A 14861-nucleotide genomic window follows, 5' to 3' on the forward strand; every position below is an offset into this window, starting at 1 on the left:
TGAGGAACTGTAGGAGGGGGTGGAATCATCCCCCAGGTAGGGGTGACCCCTCCACTGAGACTCTGAGGGTGGGTGGGAATTGGGGAATCCTGGAGGGGAATCATGTTTAGGGGAGCTTTCCAGGGTTCTTGTGGCTGACAAAAGCCCCTATGCTGCCTCTCTAATGTATCTTAGTGAGGGGGCTGCCTGAGCCGGGTTCTGAAGCATGAGTAGGAGCTCAGGAGGGACCTTGTTGCAAAAAGATGGGAGGAAGTACTTGCAAGCGGTCCAGTTAGAAGGTGAGCTGGGAGCAGATCCGAGCTGACTCCTTAGATGCTAATGAATTGGTTTTAGAAAGCGGATGCTCCAGGAGAGCGGCTAAGGAGGGCGGGAGAGCAGTAACGCTGTTGAAGGAAGGAATCAGCCCTTGGACCTACTCTGAACCGTCCTCACCTTACAAGCTGGGGAGACATTGCTGCCGAATGTCCAATACACACCCTCCAGCCGCAGGGCACATCCGCGGAAGCACCGGGGTGGCACGTGGTGTCACACGTCACCCCCAGACAGAACCAGGACGGGCCTGAAAACACTGGGCACTTACTGGGCACAGACCTGTGCCAGTGCTCAAAGGGCACGAGGGCAGCTGAGCCCGTCTAACCAGCAGACGGTTCACCCGGGTGGCACACGCTGGCCGAGGGGCCGCAGCAGAGCCGACTCGGAGGCTCTGGACCCCTCGGCGTTCAAAGGAGAGGCTGAGTAATCTGGGTGCAGGGGGCCGCCCCCCTCCCTGGATACTCTCATATGGCCGCTGGGCTCTCCCAGAAACAGGCTCTGAGACTTAAGACAAGTAGTTTATGTTTATGAGGAGGGGTCCCCAGGAAGCACTAGACCCCAACTGTTGGGAAGTGAGACAGGCCAGGGAAGGAAGCCGACAGTGGGCACACCACTGAGCAGGTTACTGCTGGAGGCGGGGCCCCATCCCCCTGGGACGGCTGGGAGACCGCAAGCGCCTTCCTTGTCTGCTCAGGTGTCGAGGAACTGGGTATTTATCCACCCCCTTCACGCTGGAGGGCTGCTCCTAGGGGTGCCTGCTGGGCACTGGCTGAACACAAGGCTCTCCTCCCTGTCAGAGGAAGGCCCCTGGCAGAGAGAAAGTGGTCCTTTAAGTGCCGAGGGCAGACTTCTAATTACCTGCTGATCATGATTGTAACTGTAGCATACAAGGCTCCAGTAATCACTTGTTTGCTGTCTCCCTCCTGCATTGCAATAGAATCTCCCTGAGGTTACACTAGTCGCCACTGGGGGAGCTAGTTCAGTGTCTGGCACATGGCAGGTGTGCAATAGATACTTACTGAACAAAGGTAAGTTGGAAGTTGATAAGTTCATAGTGAAGGCCCAGTTCTGTCTGAATACTTTCTCTAGGCCCTTGTCTTCCTCTGCCCTATCCTCTCCCCAACCTCCATCCTGGTACAGCAGAGCCTGCAATCTGTTTCTTAGTAGCAGGCTATCTATCTATCCATCCACCCATCCATCCATCCAACCATCATTCACTGATGGATGGATGTATCTATCCATCTAGACACATATACACCTGACCCTTGAACAACACAGATTTGAACTGTGCAGGTCCACTTACACATGGGTTTCCCCCCCATAAATATACGGTTGCCCCTCCCAATCCCTGAGTTTCCCATTTGCAGGTTCAACCAACGGCAGATCAAAAACAGTTGGGAATCATGGATGCGGAGGGCCGACTGTATACATTGCTCTACTCCATTTTATATAAGCTACCTTTACATCCAGGGATTTGGACATCTGTTGGGGTCCTGGAGAAAACCCAAGGGACGCAGATACCAAGGGACGGCTGTAGTTTTGGGGGAATCAAGTTATTTACATGTGGACATTTTACTTTGAGGGGGTCAACACCCCAACCCTGGTGTTGTTCAAGTGTCAACTTATTTATTTATTTATTTTTAACTGTCTTTTTCCTCTAGAGTAATAAAGCCCTAATATTTACCCTTGCCAGTGACTGCTTGGAATAAAAGGCAGTTTTCCCAGCCTCCTTCAAAGCCAACAGCCCTGGAGTCTAGGTGGTGACCAATGGCTGGGACTGGCAGCTGCGTCTGTCAGAGTGTGTGCTTATGGGGGAGGTGCGCCCATGGTCTCCCCCCCCCCCCCCCCCCCCGCTGGCTGCCACGTGGGTGGCATGGTCGGGGCTGGAGCTGGGGCAGCCCCCTTGCATCACTGGTTGGGAGCCTAGGCCATGAGGATGGTGGAGGCTGAAAGAGCCCGGGACCCTGATGATCAGGCAGCCATGTGGGGCCCTGGGCTGGAACTCCAGAGTTCCTTTACAGAGTCCTTGGTTAGCCGTTGCTATTTGGGGTTTTCTGTCATGTATGGATGAACAAACATCCTAAGTGACACACAGATGACTGTTAGACTAACTTCTGAAGAGGCGGGAATAAATGACTCCCAGGCAGTGGAGGCTTAGCTCGCTGGAGAGGGGGATCCTTCTAGCTGAATGAGAGCCCCTGGCTGTCTTGGATCCCCCCACCCCCCATAGATCCAACCTCCTCCGGCTTGAAGAAGTTCTGTTCTCTCCCCAGGAACAGCTGCTCCAACAGAACCTCTTTCCCTTTGGATGTTCCCGACATGCTGGTGGCAGGTCCAGAGCTGAGTGCTGCCGCCATCGCCCTTCCCAGCAGTGACATCCAAGTTCTCCTGTGGGCATTAGGGAACACAAGGCCAGGGCCTTCCCTCACTGTCTCCCACAGCCTGGCTGAGGGGGACTGGGCACGGTGGGGGGTGGGCGTGGACACACAGGCAGGTGGCACGGAGGCAAAGACGCACGAGTCCCAGGGAACAGCATGGGCACAGGCCATCGCGGGCCCAGAGGTTCTAAGAGCCCGAGGCCCGGGGATGCAGAGCAGGGGCCGCGGGGCTGCGGGACTGGGGTACGCCAGACCCTCCGCAGCAGGAGGGCCCCATCCCCCGCCTCCCCCAACCTCGGCTGTCCGGGGGCTGCCTTCCCGCAGAGCTGGGGCATCGGAGAGGTCCTGGAGGGGCCGTTACCCCGGGAGCGGCTGTCTGTCTAGTCACTCGCAGCTCCTAGGGCTACACTTTCCAGGGGGTTCTGGCTGATGGCGTGACCTTGGACGAGTCCCACGCGCTCCTCCGGCCTCAGTTCCCTTTAGGGTGCCCCGAATAGGTGGGGGTGGTTTGGCTTTCCCTAGCCCGGGGCACCTGGAAGGAGATCGGGGTGCGTGGGTGGTGGGGTGGCGCAAAGCCCAACACGTCCCCGCCCGGGACAGGCGGAGCGGCGCGGCGGGACTGCGGGGTGTCGGGGGAGGGCCAGGGCAGAAGGCTGGGGACCCCGCCTGGCCCCTCCCGAGGGCGGGGCGGCCCCGCGCCGGCTCCTCCCCCGCGCCCGCCGCCCGCCCGGGATTAGTCGCGGCGCGCGGTTCCGCAGGTGGCAGCGGTGGCCCAGTCCTGAGCGCCCCGCCATGGCCGGCGCCCCCGGGCCGCTCCGCCTGGCGCTGCTGCTGCTCGGGGTGGTGGGCAGGGCCGGCCCCCGCCCCCAGGTGAGGCTTGGAGCCCGGGGAGGGGAGGGGGCGCGCGGGCGGCCGGCGCCGGGTCCTGGCAGGGGCGGCGGGACTTGAGAGAAACTCCGCGACCGCCGGCGGAGGGACCCGGGCGGGGGAGCAGGGACTGCAGAGTTGGCGCCTGGGCGGATGGACGAGGCGGTTGGGGCCGGCGACCCTCCCCTCCGGCGCGGCGCCCGCTTCCTACCGCCGGGCCCCTCTGCGGGCGCCAGCTGCCCCGCGGCCACCGGCTGACTTCTGCGCCGCGTCCCCCCAGACACTTTCCCAACTCCTTCTCCCCGGAAAGCCGGGCCGGCCACCTGCCCAGCCCGGCCTCGCCCCCTCCCCGGCCTCGCCCTCTCCCCCTGCGCCCGACCCCTGCCCGCCGTGGTGCCCGCCTGCCCGCTCGCGGGCAGGGACCCGGGAGGCTCTGGGAGCCGAGAGGCCCGGGGTGCGGACACCCGCTCCGTACCCTCTCACCAGCCCCCAGCACAGCCTTTGACTCATAGCCCCAGGGACCCTGCGGTGGCAGCTTGTTGTCCTTCCTGGTGACCTCCCAGATGGAATTTGTCACAGACACACACTCTCCCCCAGCGCCTGCCGCAAACAGGCTCCTGCCCCTCTGGAAGCTGCCGGCGCCCCTCGTACCCTGAGTCCCGTACCCTGAGTCCCGTTCTGACGCCCCTAGTTGACAGCACACCCCGGAGCACATACACAGACACCTTGGCCTCCTGGCGCCCCGAGAGCAGGCCACGGGAGCCCTCTGCTTGGCGTTCCCTGCCCTCCCTGCCTTTCCTGGCTCCAGGCCGGGCTGGGGGCGGCGGTCAGCCTGCTTTTGGCAGGGGTGTTGCCCAAAGATGCTGTGAACTGCTGGAGCAGAGGGGGCACAGCTTGGGGGGCCTGTCCTGTGTGGGGGAACTGCCTCTTCCCACCACCTCCCATTCCAACCCCAGACCTAAAGAACCCGAGCTGCAGGGAGTGAGACTAGGCAGGCCTTGAACTGTGTCCCAGCACAGGTGGGAGGCAGGATTAGGGGCTATTGCCCTGGTGGGGACCTACCCCACCCCTTGAGAATCCAGAAGTGGACAGATGTGCCTCCCAGCTAAGTGCCAGCCCATTTTCAGCCCCCAAATTCCTTTCCAGATTCTCTCCCTCTCCTTGTTCCCCAGCCCAGCTACTGCCCCTGGACACCGGAGATACCCTCCCCGCCCCAGCATCTTCCCCCAACTCCTCGGCCAGGCCTTGTCTTCCCTGGTGCACTTGGGATCTTTAGGGAACCAGGACAGTACCTGCCTCTCTCTCATCTTTGCTTCCTCCTCTGAGCTGGGATGGGATGGGGGTCCCATCTTGCTCCAGGCCAAGTTTGCAGACTGGTTTGGATTAACGGAAGAGGAGAGGTTCTGGAACCTGCCTGTCTTCTCCCCAAAGCTCCTTCTTTTACCCAGAGGAAACAGGCTCCTTGAACCTGTCCTTTCTTCTGACCCCCTCATTGCTCAGCCTGGACCAAGGCAAAATCCAAATACCCCGGGGCCATAACAAAGCTGGGGGCAGACAAGGGCCAGATGAGCTTCAGGGCGTGCTCTTGTTGGGGGTCCTGGCTACCTTGGAGATGTGAGGGGCAGGGACTTTGAGAGTAGACTGCAGTACTTGTGACACAACCTCATGCCTGCACATAAGGCTCTAAAATGGTAAATTTTGCATTCCGTTTTCTGTTCATGAGGTTGGCAAGACTAGAGTTACTCCCTCAAAGCCACTGATCGAGGGGACAAAGGCTCAGAAAAGAAGGGTTCCCTGTGTAAGGTGACCGAGTGTTCCAGGGTCAGAGAGGAGCCTGGGGTGCAGGGCTGGGCTCCTGCCTGAAGGCTGCCTACCCAGGTCTCAGAACGAGCTCTCCACCGGCAGGTCTGGCCACGGACGAGCTTCCCTGCAGGCAGGAGAATGGCCGAACTGAGCTCCGACTCGGAACCTAGGCCACTCCCGCATTGCTGCTGGGAAGGACCACCCCCAGCCCCATTCCTTGCCTCCCTGAGACCCCCCTGAGGGAGCTGTTCTCCTGGGGACAGGCAAACCTTCGGCACTCAGCATTAGAACCAGGCAAACAGGGTTACCTAGTGAGTCTAGTAGCTGGTGACCTTGGGTAGCACACTTGACCGACCCGAACCTCAGTCTCCTCATCTGTAGATAGGGATCACAAGCTCTACCACACAGGGTTATGGAGATGACTGAGACACTGGCACCTTGACACAGCCTCAGTCACTTGGCAGAACTGACCCATTTGTCCTCGGGAATCTGGAAGCCTTCCCCAGGGCAGCAGAGCAGGGCTTGGGGAGGGGCTCCGGGAGGCCCTGCGCTGCACTCCAGTGACGGACGGAGGGAGCCCAGGGTGCACAGTGCTCAGCGTGGGCATTGTTCTGAGCTGGGCTCACTCCTGGACACGGACCCAGGGGGGTGCCAGCAGGAGCAGCCAGGGAATCACAGCCTGCCCTCTGATGCCTTAGCTGCCCCCTGCCTCTCTGCAGATGTGTGTGTGCGTGTGTGTGTGATACAGAGATACAGGGATATAGAAACAGGGAGAGAGAGACAGACGGAAGGGCTGTGCGGGCCATTTCTCTGTGTGTGTGCGTGACCCTGTGTGTGACAGTCTGCCTGTGTGTGAGTCACTGTATGTGAAACATCTCAGCGTGTGATTGTGTCTGACCATGTAGGTGTGTTTGTGACCCCATGTGTGGTGCTGTGCCTATGGGAAGGGGTGTGTGTGTGTGTGACATCTTAGTGTGTGGGTGGGAGATAGAGTGCTTGTCACAGAATGTGTGGCTGTGTCTCTGTATGTATGTTTGTGACTGTGAGTTGAGTACACGTCAGTCAAGGGGCTGTGCATCTGACTGTGTGCGCTTGTATGTGAGAGAGAGACTGGGTCACGTCTCAGTAAGGACGCGTGTGCCCGATGGCGTGGGTGACGGTGTGTGAGTGTCCGTGGGAGGGTTGCTGTGCGTGTGAGGGTGTGTGTGCAGTTTTCCTTTCCTTCCTTCGCTCATGAGTCTGGGGCTCTAAGACTAAGGAAGGGAGGGGTGTCTAAGAGCCAGGGTCCGACAGCGCCAGCCCCAGGGCACAGGGGCCAATGGTTTGGGCTCTGGGAAGGGGCCCAGAGGAAGGAGCTTGAGGGGCTGAGTCCTGGGAGGAGCCCTCTCCCATTTTCCCACCGCAGTGTCCCAGGGAGCTCAGGCCTCTTTCCTCCTCCCCTGGGATCAAAATGGTTCCCAGAAGAGGAGAGAGTCCAGAGCGCTTATTCACACCGAGAAACACAACTGTAGGAGGGATTTTTCAGGTTCCCTGCCAGTCTGTGGAGAGAGTGCCTTCCCAGGGTGTGGGGACCCTGGCGCCCCGGGAGCGCCCCTGCCCCATGCTCCCTCTCTGCCCCTCCCCTCACTGCCCACCGCACAGGCTTGTGGGCTCATAGGTTTTCATCTGCCTCATCTTGCTGGACTGTGCAGGCTCTGAGGAGAACCATATGCCCATTTTATAGGTGAGAGGACTGAGGTCCCTAAAGACTGTGTGCCCTCAGTCCCGCTGAGATTTAGGCCAGAGGTGCTGCTACTTTGTGACTCCCTGCTCAGTGCTCGCACCCCACTCCCTCCTGGCATCCTCCTTCTCACCCTGCTTCCTCCCCAGACTCCTGACTCTGAGAGACACCCCTTCCTATTGCAAACTCCACCTCCTTTGCCCTCAGCGCCTCGAGAGATCCCATGAAGCCCGGCAGGTCCCAATTTAAAAACTGTTCCCCTGCCCTCGCCCAGGCCCCGCAGGCCCCGCACCTCTGCCCTGTGCTCTGGCCCAGCTCTGCTCCCGGGGAGGGGCAGGGGCGTCCACCGCTGTGTCCCCAGCCAGTACCCCAGGCCCCCCTCACCGGTGTGGAGCAGGGCCTCACACCACAGGGGATGCACGGGGCCCGGGGCTGGTGGACAGGGCCGTGCCCTCCTCATGGCCCCTGCCCGTGGGCACCCCCACCTGGCTGCGGTGCGGCCGAAAGATGCCATGAAGTAAGCAGATGATTGGTCCTTGGGTGACACTATATTTGTCTCCTGCTTGGGGGAGTTTGTTGATCCTCAAAGCGACAGAGGGGTTGGGCCCAGACTCCCGGGAAGCCAGGCTGCTTGTTCCACTGTTTCCTGGCCTCGGACAGCAGAAGCCATGAGAACGGCGGGCGTTTGCCCTGCGCCTGGGCCGGCGAAGCCTTAACTCCTCGAAAGAAGTTGGGCTGTCATTACTCCCATATCGTACATGTGTAAACTGAGGCTAGAAGCTAACACTCTTGCACCAGGTCACAAACTTAACTTATGGGGGATTCATTAAGTAATTCAGTGTCAGGCTTGGGTCTGAGCCCCGAGCCAGGCCGTTCACCCTTCACTGTGCCACGGAGTTCGCCTGAGTGGCTGGGCCCAGCTGCACCGGGGCCGCCCTGGCCAGGCCAGGTCCTCGCCTCTGCCCAGGCCCTGCCTGCTCTCTCCCTGGCCCAGAACATCCTCCTGAACACTAGTCCAGGCTTTCCTCTGCTCCCGGAGCGGCAGTGTCCCTACCTCTGCACCTTTGTCCCTCTGGGTCCCTCTGAAAGGCCCGCCCTCCACTGTTGCCAGTCAGGTCTCTCCCCACCCACCCTCGATGCTCCCCAGCTCACGGTGTCCCAGGAGTCTGGGGTCTGTACTGAGCCTGGCCCGAGTTACTCCTGAAGCTCGGCCACCACCGCCGCCTCAGTCCTGTTCTGCAAAGCGGTGACCCGCCCCTCCCAGAGCTGGGTCCTACCCCTCCTGCTCCCATGCCCGCCCACCCCGCACCACCACCCAGCCTGGCACGGTAGGCTTCCTGACACCAGGTGTGGGGGGCAGGAGGCCCAGTAGTGTGATCTGGGGGGGGGGCAGTACTTGGAGACCCTGAGCGGGTGCGGGAAGTTAGCAGGACCCCCGTGTCAGGAAGCTCTATCTGGGGGGAGACACAGCCCTGCTCTTATTTGTCTGTGTGTGATCATAGCATTTTATTTATTTAAACTTATTTTAATTATAATTGACAGACAATATTATATTAGTTTCAGGTGTACAACATAAACATTTATATATTAATATATCTATAGATATACTAAACATTTATATACCTTATGACATGATCACCACCGTAAGTCCAGTGTACAGGGCTGTTAACGATATTATTGATTATATTCCCTGTGCTGTACATCACATCCTCATAACTTATTCATCTTATAACTGGAGCCCAGTCTGAGGGGACACGGCCCCGTCCTTGGGGAGCCCAGTCTGAGGGAGACATGGCCCCGTCCTGAGGGAGCCCAGTCTGAGGGGACATGGCCCCGTCCTCAGGGAGCCCAGTCTGAGGGAGACACGGCCCCATCCTCGGGGAGCCCAGACTGAGGGGACACGGCCCTGTCCTCGGGGAGCCCAGTCTGAGGGGGACACAGCCCTGTCCTCGGGGAGCCCAGTCTGAGGGGACACGGCCCTGTCCTCGGGGAGCCCAGTCTGAAGACAGCAGGGGCCAGGGCTGCCTGTGTCGTGACGCTGTCTCAGGTGGCCAGGCTGGCCTTCACGGTGCTGACCTTAGCTTTAACCCCACCCCCATCCTGAGCCTTCTGGTTCGTATGGGCTTCCTTGTCCCTACCCCCTGGCCAGACACACCTTCTGCCCCAGTTCCCAGCAGTGACCTTGCTTCCTGCCTGCTTTCCTCCTAGAAGGAGAGGCCACGGGAAGCCTCCCAGCCCTCCGCCCTCCCACCGCGGTGGCTCCGGCTGCAGTCAGGAGCCGGGAGCAGGAGCAAAGGGGTTCGGAGGGCGGTGATCACCAGGCCTGGCTCCAGGGAACACGGTACCGGCCCCTCCACTGCGGCCGCAGTCCCGCCCCCGCTGTCGCTGTCGCTGTCGCTGAGGCTGTTCCTCGATCACTGTATTTATTTATTTGACAAATACACTTGAACTTGGCCCTCAGAAGAGCACCATCCTTCAGGTAGCCCACACGGCCTGAGCACACGGACTCCGGGAATGTGGGCTCCAGGAGCTGGGTCCTCTCCCTGGGGCTTCCTGTGGGGCCGGGACCAGCCCACGACCTGTGTGTTTTATGGGGGTGTCTCAACCAGGGCTTAGCGCGACCACCGTGCGCAGCAGCACTCAGAATCCAGACCCAGTCCGTGCCGGGGCACCGCCAGTCAGCAGTGCCAGCTTCCAAAGACACGCCATTTCCAAAGACACGCACAGGTCTATTGTTGGGAATTCACAAAGTGAATTTTTGTTTTAAATTATGTATAGGTCCTAAACTTTATCCACGGGCTCCCTGGTCATTTCAGCATCTGCAGCTGCCACATGAGAAGTATGTATAATCTTAAGCCTGTCCAGGAAAAAAAACACAAATTAAAAAACAAAGAAACACAGTCCCAAGACGCATCTCAAGGAAGTAGATGGAATGTTTGGAAGGGAGCATCCTCATTTGGGTGGGTCCCCCTGGGTCTTCGTGCTAAAAGGCCAGTTCTGTTAACTTACCAGAAAATTGAAGCTCATATTACCCTCATCACAGATGGGGGACCCCTCCCATTACAGGCCTGATCCCAGAGTTCTGGAACTTTCCTGACTCCTTCACCCAGGTCCTCACGACTCCTCCCCCTCCTGTTGGTGGAAGCTGAACTGAATGTGTGACCTGTGTTGTTATGTTAAAAGGGGAGCCTGCTGGGTAGTGCTGTCCCCCCCACACCCCCAAGCCCCCACGTTTTTTGCTTTGTGCAGAAGGAATCGAAGTACCAGGCTCTGTGGATTGACTCCCACCGCACCCGGAGCGCCCTAGTATCCTGCACAATGACTGATCTGGGGGACTCCAGGGCCTAGCCTTAGCTCTGCCCCTTGGGGTGCTGTGTGACCTTGACCGAGTCCCTCTCTCACTTTGGGCCTGCATTTCCCCTTCTGGAAGGGTTGAAAGTGTGAGGATTCTGTAGGCAGGCTGCCGGGCACCCGGGAGAGGAGTCGGGCAGACACAAAGCCAGGTTCTCAGGAATCCTGTCCTAGGTCTCGGGTGAGACCGTGATTGACACACACTCTCCCCTCCCCCTCCCCACTCCTCCCCCAACAGCATCAAGTCAGTAGATGCTTGCTGGGCACTGCTACACATCCCACTGGGTACAGCCCCCTGGGGGGACAGAGACCGAACAGCGTCCCTCCAAAGCCACCTGTCCCCTCCCCTTCTCGGAGATGCCAACGCCTGGCGGAGTTTGGTGCTCTAAGGTCCCCTGGACGTCAAGAAACCAAGTGTGTTGGGGTGGGGGTTAGAAGAGAGGTAGACTGGAACCAAAGGGCCCCCATTTCCCCCTCCCCCCAGGGTGCCATCGTGTCCCTCTCGGAGACGGTGCAGAAATGGCAAGAATATCAACAGCAGTGCCAGCGCTTCCTGGAGGAGGTGCCAGCCCCAGCCACAGGTGGGTCCCTGGGGGCCCCCCCAGCTGACCGAGAGGCCCGGTGGGCGTCCCCCCTCTAGGGGGCTGCATGCGCCCTGCACTCTGGGGCGCTGGCTTGCTGGGTACCCCCTTGTCCCGCATGGGCCCCTCGGGAGCAAGGACCTGGCCGCTCCTTTCTGTGTCCTCGGCACTTCCGGCCGGGCAGGGGCTGGCGGCCGACCCGCGGATCTAGAAGAATACGTGGTTGGGGGGGCTTAGGAGACTGGTGGGCCTGGGTTCAAATCTGGATCCTGCGATCACAACACAGTGACCTTACGAAGATTGTAACAGTCGTGCGAGCGACCGTCTCCCCTCACCTGCCAGGTGTGACTTAAGAAGAGGCCCACGGGGACTGTTTATGGAGCACGCACCGTGCTTGGGTCACCTACACACACACACTCTTGTCCCTCGAGGCCTGTGCAACCGGGTTACCCCCGTCTTACAAATGAGGGGACAGACAGGAAGCGGCCTGCTCCAAGTCCCACTGCCACCAAGTGGCCGCGTTTGCTTGCGGGGCACCTGCCGGGTGGGTGAAGTGCTGGCACACAGTGAGTGCCCAGCGCAGGGTCCTGCCCCGCCAGCCCCGTGGGGAAGTGCCTTGCTCAGACCGGACTCAGGACTCTTCCCCTGCACCCAGGCCTGTTCTGCAACCGGACCTTTGACGGCTATGCCTGCTGGCCAGACGGGCCACCTGACTCCTTCGTGAATGTCAGCTGCCCCTGGTACCTGCCCTGGGCCGACAGTGGTGAGTCCCCTCCCCCGCACATGGATCACCTTCCCCGTCCAGGTCGAGCTGGGTGGGGTGCATGCTGCTTCCTTTCCACTGGGCACAGCCTTCCTCACCCCAGGAGCTCTTCAGGCCTCCCTGGGAGTGGTCTGCCTCTCGCCTTGGGGACGGGGTGGGGTGTCGGGTGTCCCCTGGGCCTGAGGCCTGCGCTGGCCGGTGGGGTTAGGGGAAGTGTACGTCTGACTTCAGAAAGAAATGGGAGCCCCTCATTCAGTAGTCAGAAAGGAGTCAGGTGGAAACAGGTCCTGGGTTTCCGGGAGGGGCATTACCCAGAGGTGTCATTGCTTTGATGTATGTGTAAGTATGTGTGTGTGTGTATGTATGTATGTGTGTGTGTGTGATGGGTTCTGTGGGTGCCCTGTACCTGGTAGTGGCACCTAGCCACCTCCTCACTCTTCAGGGCTTCACTGGGCAGGTGACCCCAATGGGAACAGTGCTCAGGGCACCGGCAGGCCCTCCCCAGCTCACTGCTGTCTCAGGGGTCACCCTGCACTAGGAAGGGGGGGCCGGATAGTGAGAGAGGGTCACTGGAGCACAGAGACCTACAGAGGCTGCAGGGGGAGCTCTGACGGGGGGGTAGTTAATGCGCCCCCACCCCTACCCCATGTCACGGAGGCTCACAGGAGACAAGCACTGTGGCTCAAGGTGTTCAGTCTCAGTAAGGGGAGAAAAGGCACTCTCTTATAACAATGATTATAACAATCGCTGCTATTTATCGAGAACCTACTATGCGCCAAATGTTGCCTGAAAGCATGGTGTTCGTTTCATCTTTACCACTACCCCCTGGTTATGCTTCTTGTCCAGATGAGGAAACTGAGGTCCCAGCAAGCTTAAGCCACCAGCTCCAATGATCTGGTAAATGGCGGAGCCAGGGTTCGAACCCAGCCTGTGATCTTAGCCACTGCTCCGAGGAACCTGAGACCAGGCAGGAGCCAGTCCAGAAGCAAGTGTGAAAAGGAGGTCATACCGTGGGAAGCCAGGGGTCTTCCTGGAGGAGGCAGCTCCTTAGCAGAACATCAGGGCCCCTGCAGGGCCTGGCATGCTTCCCTCAGAGCTCAGGACTGACATCATATGAAGCCCCAGCAGGAGTCCTAAAGAGGCTCTGTCCTCCCCACCCTCCCAGGACACCCACTCACCCCGAGGTGCCCAGGGAGCCTGGAGCCGGGAACAGGCAGGCGGAGTGGCCTTCACACAGACTTCTTCACACAGACGGAGTGGCCTGTGTGAGCACTTTACATACCTGAACTCATTTAATCTCACAACAACCCTAGGAGGCCAGTCTCTGATTATCTTCCCATTTTACAGAGGCAGAAACCGAGGCGCAGAGATGCTAAATGACTTTTCCAAGCTCACGCAGCTTGTAAATAGACCCAGGACTCAGGAGTCTGGTTTAGAGTCAGTGTGTTTAATCACCACACCAGGCTTCCTTGAGTGTGTGTGCATGTGCATGTGTGTGCATATGTGTTCCCGGGCATGGAGGCAGTGAGGGGCCTGGGCCGCTGCTGGCTGGGCACAGCCTCAGGGAGGGCAGGGAGCTGCCTGCCGCTCTCTGGAGATGAAGGAGCTGCGTCTTACAAGCTAGTGGTTCTGCTTGCCGATGCTCCGAGCGGCTGTGTGAGCCTGAGCGAATCCTCGGACCTCTCTGTGCCTCAGCTGGCTCACCTGGGACATGAGATAGAGCCAGGTGATGGGGGTGTTGGGAGGATTGCATGTTCCTGTAAAAAGGTTGCTGTTCGTTTTTTTCACCCACCCCACTTCCCTCCCCACCTCCTGCCTCCCTGCACTTCCCCTGCCTCCCAAAGGTTCGGGACTGGCTGCTGGGCCAGCCCGGCTCTAGACCCCCCGGAGCCAGGTGCAGGACAGGGCCCATCACTCAGCACTAAGCCGCCCCCAGCTCTGCCTGCTGCTCTTGGCTCCATCCATCACCTTTAATTTTATTTGAGCAGGAAATAGGTCCTGGTGGTGCCCGTTTATGAGCGAACAGTTTTATTGCTTTCTACACGGAGATAACGGCCCTGCAGCCTCCACCCCTGCCTGACTCACCTCGCCAATCAGGCCTGTGACACTCAGAGTCACTGCCTCCCCTCCCCTCCCCTCCCCGAGCTGGGATCCGCAGGGTCACCCACCCCAGGCTCCCGCAGCGAGAGTGTGGCTCTGGCCTGTCCTGGCTGTCGCCTGGGCAGAGGCTGGCACTGGGGGCTCCCCTCACCCCCACCCAGGGCATGTGGATGCAGGAAAGGGGCAGTTCTGGGTCTTCCCTGGGCGGATCAGAGTGGCCTGTGAGCAGGGGTTCAGGGGTAGGCAGAAGGGAGGGGGGTGTGTCAGGCAGGGTCTTGGCAGAAAACCCACTCAGCTGGGAATTCAAAGAGAACTTGGTGATGCGGTCACTTACAGAAGCTGGGCAGGGCCAAGGGGCCAATGGAGGTGTGAGGGGCACCAAGGACTACAACTTAGCATCCCTAGACTCGGGTGGGACAGGAGCGGGGCTGCGAGACTCTGATGACAGCTGGAGGCCACGGTGACAGAGAGGCCACCCAGCAGGGCTGACGCCACCGCAGAGCCTCCGAGTCCAGGCAGGAAGGAGCCGGGAGAGATACCCCCGCTCTCTCCTTCCGCCCTCCCACCTTCTCCTGTTCCTCCCGTTTGTCAAGCCCAGGAGAGGTCAGAGAGCCCGAGTGATGCTGGCCCAGGCCTCAGCCTCCGGGGTGCAGAGCAGGGCAGAGGAACAAGTGAGTAGAGAAGGAATTAAATACAAAACAACTACCGGACACGTGGATTCGGTCTGTGTGAGGAGCTAGGAATCTGAGTGTGTGTTTTTGTGGGGAGAAGGGGGACCCCCTCACGATGGGGCTGAAGGGGTCAGCTCAGCGGCCCAAGAAGTGTGCTTGGGGGGGGTCAGAGACACCTCTTCTGCCTGGGGTATGGTTCCCACAGAGAGGTGACGTGGGGCCAGGCCTGAAAGAAGAGGTAATTGGAGAAGGGGGAAGGGGGACCCTGTGGGGAGGGAGAACATCCAGGCACCCCTTGGAGATGGGGCCCGGCCT

At 59.7% G+C, this 14861-nt stretch overlaps 1 protein-coding gene across 1 annotated transcript in view; it reads left to right on the forward strand.

Moving 5' to 3' along the window:
- The first annotated feature begins 3428 nt into the window (after window positions 1-3428).
- Window positions 3429-14861, forward strand: part of GLP1R (glucagon like peptide 1 receptor) — a 35064-nt gene continuing 23631 nt past the window's right edge. Inside the window, exons 1-3 of the mRNA XM_036248816.1 lie at window positions 3429-3560; window positions 10916-11012; window positions 11668-11775. Of these exons, the coding sequence (XP_036104709.1) occupies window positions 3483-3560; window positions 10916-11012; window positions 11668-11775 (283 nt within the window). The 5' untranslated portion in view covers window positions 3429-3482. The remainder of the gene's footprint in view (window positions 3561-10915; window positions 11013-11667; window positions 11776-14861) is intronic.

Source organism: Molossus molossus, unplaced genomic scaffold (genome assembly GCF_014108415.1).
Source record: "Molossus molossus isolate mMolMol1 unplaced genomic scaffold, mMolMol1.p scaffold_m16_p_8, whole genome shotgun sequence".
NCBI lineage: Eukaryota > Metazoa > Chordata > Mammalia > Chiroptera > Molossidae > Molossus > Molossus molossus.